This window comes from Stegastes partitus, unplaced genomic scaffold (assembly GCF_000690725.1).
Source record: "Stegastes partitus isolate 25-593 unplaced genomic scaffold, Stegastes_partitus-1.0.2 Scaffold119, whole genome shotgun sequence".
In the NCBI taxonomy this organism is placed as follows: Eukaryota; Metazoa; Chordata; class Actinopteri; family Pomacentridae; genus Stegastes; species Stegastes partitus.
Genome location: NW_007577850.1, coordinates 112,488 through 115,595, shown reverse-complemented (window position 1 = coordinate 115,595; position 3,108 = coordinate 112,488). Strand labels below are relative to the sequence as shown.

Sequence of the window (3,108 nt, the reverse complement as noted above, 5' to 3'; positions counted from 1 at the left end):
CTGCACAAGGAGACAACTACAACCAAGTTTAATTCAGGTACAGCTTTTGATGTTTAGAACCACGGTCTTGGATCTTTTTGCAGGATGACGATGTAAGGTTACTTTCAAAGCTGGCTGGGGTGGTTACATCAGAAACCTTTGTATGTTTTATTTTTGGTGTCTTTGTTGGAAATAGTTTGATTCCACATCAGAGCTCGTCTGTAGTCAGAACCTTTGTGATGCGACATAACCGGCCTTTCTCCACGTAGCTGTTAAACGCACGCAAATACATGAAAGTAAAATATATATATATATCTTCACGTTCCTGAGCCAGAGTGAAACTGTGAACCAACACCGAGAACAGTTTTATAGGTTTGGTCAAGCTAGCGAGTGCAGATATAATAAATAAATAATAAATTGCAGCTTCCCTTCATGCAGATTTTGCGTCTTGACACATTTTAGGAAATTCAGTGTTGTGAATGCTGCAGGAGCACTGGGAGCAGAGTGACACTGCACAGAGAGACTACTGAAACAAAACTGGGTCTAGTTTCTGATATTTACACACAGTCCAGGATCTTTGCACCTGGTGTAGGTCTAATGGTTTAACTTCACACCAGTATCAAAGCTCGTCTCCACCAGAGTGAACAGCCTTTCTCATAGCCTTAAATGCAAAAAAAAAAGCGAAATAAAAATAGCTCCACATCTCCACATTCCTGTGAACCTGAGGTCTGCAGATTCTCCCGCACGAGCGCCGAGAACAATTTTATGGGTTTGATCGAATTAACGAGTGCAGATATATCAAAGCGTCGTCTGAATAATAAGCCGGTAATTGCTGCCTCCTCCTCCTCTCGCGGGGTCGGACCGGCGTTATCAGCTCTCGGTCTCGCTGCCTCTCGGCCTCCCGGAGCTGCAGATCTCTCCCAGGGCTTGTCTCCGTCTTATCTCGGCCTCACACTTCACGGAGGGGAAGTTCTTAGAGTTCTGGGCGCGATAGATAGCGACTGACCTGTCTGTTCCCTCTGAAGCTGCAATCTGCTAACGGCTGACTAGATTATCCCTTCGGTTGCTCGGAGAACGTTGCCGACTGAGGACGGGTGTCGCTCGCCGGCTGGCCGCCCGGCACCTGTTTCTCTTAATGAAGCCGCCCGTGGACTCGGGTGGCGGCGCTTTGAAGCTGTTGGGAGTTCAGGAAAGAGGCTCTCCGTGAACATGTCAAAGGCAGAGAGCTGACAGAAGTTAAACGACTCCCTCAAACCTCGCTGCCTCTTTTAAAACGTTTCGTTCCATCTTTCATTGACCGTCTGATGTCTGAAGAGTTGTCGCGAAGCAGCTAATCAAGGCGGAGAATCTTTTGGAGTGAAAAGCTGTTGAGTTTCCACTGATGGTTTCCTTTTAAAGTCGGAGCCGCCGCCTCCCTCCGAATCTTTTGTTTCTTTTATCAAAGTCAATCAGACTTTCGTTTGAACATTTCTCTTGCAAAATTGAACTGTGTGCGCCAACACCTGGGGATTTGAAATGCCTCTTTTCTTTTATCAAGCGTCTGTTGTTTTTTTTTTTTGTTTTTTTACTTCCGTCGCCGCTGGAAGCCGGAGCCGAGTGTCGGGCATCGCGTGAAAAATGTTGTTTCAGCATCTCTTGAAAATAAAGCAATCTAGAGAGAAAAAAGGTGTGTTGAGGTAGAGCCGCTTCGACGCCAGTTAAGCCCATTAGCGCCTTATCGGGGGTCGCAGTGCGTTTCATTTGCTGATTAACCCCCGATGGAAGATGTTCCACACCAGCAGGAGATGCTGGAGGTCGGCGTTTCCAGTTTCGGTCCTCTGGGACGACGGCGCTGCAGGAAAAATGTGCGCCGCAGCAGATTTGTCTAAGTGTGTCCGTTCTGGTTTTTGTCTCTGACAGATGGTGCTGCCGACAGCGGGGAGCTGGACCTGAGTGGGATCGATGACAGCGAGATAGAGCTGGTACGGACCCGTTCCTTAACCCGCCGAACCCCAACGAGCTCCTGGATGTTTTTCTGCTGCTGTCACGTCGTTTATCACCGCAATATATAAAAGTCCTGCACCTCTACGGAAACAGAAAAACCAGGAAGGAGGAGAGAGAGAAGTCACCATGACACAGTTCAAACAAACATCTGCACACATCAGACTTTGTAGGAAACCAGCGACACCTTTTTGAAAATAGAAACCTGAGATATTATTATAGAATCTGCACTTTCATCGGGAGTCTGAATCTAAACCTCTAAATCACAAAAAAAGAGAAATAAAAGTTGAGTTTCTTTGATTGTTGGTTTCTCCTGTTTCAGTAACAGCAGTCGAAAACTGCACTCATAAACATTTTAGGAGTTTGGTAAGAAAAAAAAACAGTTTGCAGTTTTGTCTTGTTATTTCACAAGATTCGTAGATATGGAACTTCATGTTTTAATCTTAATTTGCGACAGTTTACGAAACAGTTTCTGGACATTTTTCACATTTTTACTCACTGTTTGCGCTTTTTTATGGAAACAGAACACAAAAGAAAAACAAAAGTTGAGTTTCTTTGATTTGTTTCTCCTGTTTTCAGAAACTAAAACTACACTATTAAACTTTTTAGGACTTTAAAAGGCCCCGTTAATGTAAAATAAACTACATTTGTACTCACATATGAAATAATTTGCACTTTCAACTTATTATTTCATAAGAAAAAGGCCAGCGCTAAACACCAAGGATGCATAAATAAACAAAGACAAGGGCTGAATTAAAACTTAAATTCAAACAAATGAAAGATCAAGAACAAAGTAAAGAGCAACTCAACAGCCAAGAACAAAAATAAAAGAAGGAAATAAAACTTCAAAAGGGGATTTCAAACTTTTTTGAACTAAAATTAAAAAAAATAAATAAAAATTACAATACAGTGTTTTATGAAGCACTTTCTAAAACTCAGGCTTCACTCAGGTGTGTTTTTCAAACATTAAAGCAGGTAAACGTGTTGTAGTAGAGCCCACGAATAAAACGATAGCAAGAAAGTTTGTCGTACTTATCGTACACGTGGAGGTTATTCAGTGAAAACGAAATTTAAAATAGAATAAAAATTTAATTAATTAAAACAGCACGGACAAGTTTAGCAAAGTGCACACAAATTTAAAGAATAATT

At 42.3% G+C, this 3,108-nt stretch overlaps 1 protein-coding gene across 1 annotated transcript in view; it reads left to right on the top strand.

Annotated features, from left to right (window-relative positions):
* Window positions 1–3,108, top strand: part of brf1a (BRF1 general transcription factor IIIB subunit a) — a gene marked incomplete at its 3' end in the record, with an annotated part of 133,898 nt that overhangs the window by 78,688 nt on the left and 52,102 nt on the right. The window contains exon 13 of the mRNA XM_008278275.1: window positions 1,879–1,940. Coding sequence (XP_008276497.1) covers window positions 1,879–1,940 — 62 coding nt within the window. The remainder of the gene's footprint in view (window positions 1–1,878; window positions 1,941–3,108) is intronic.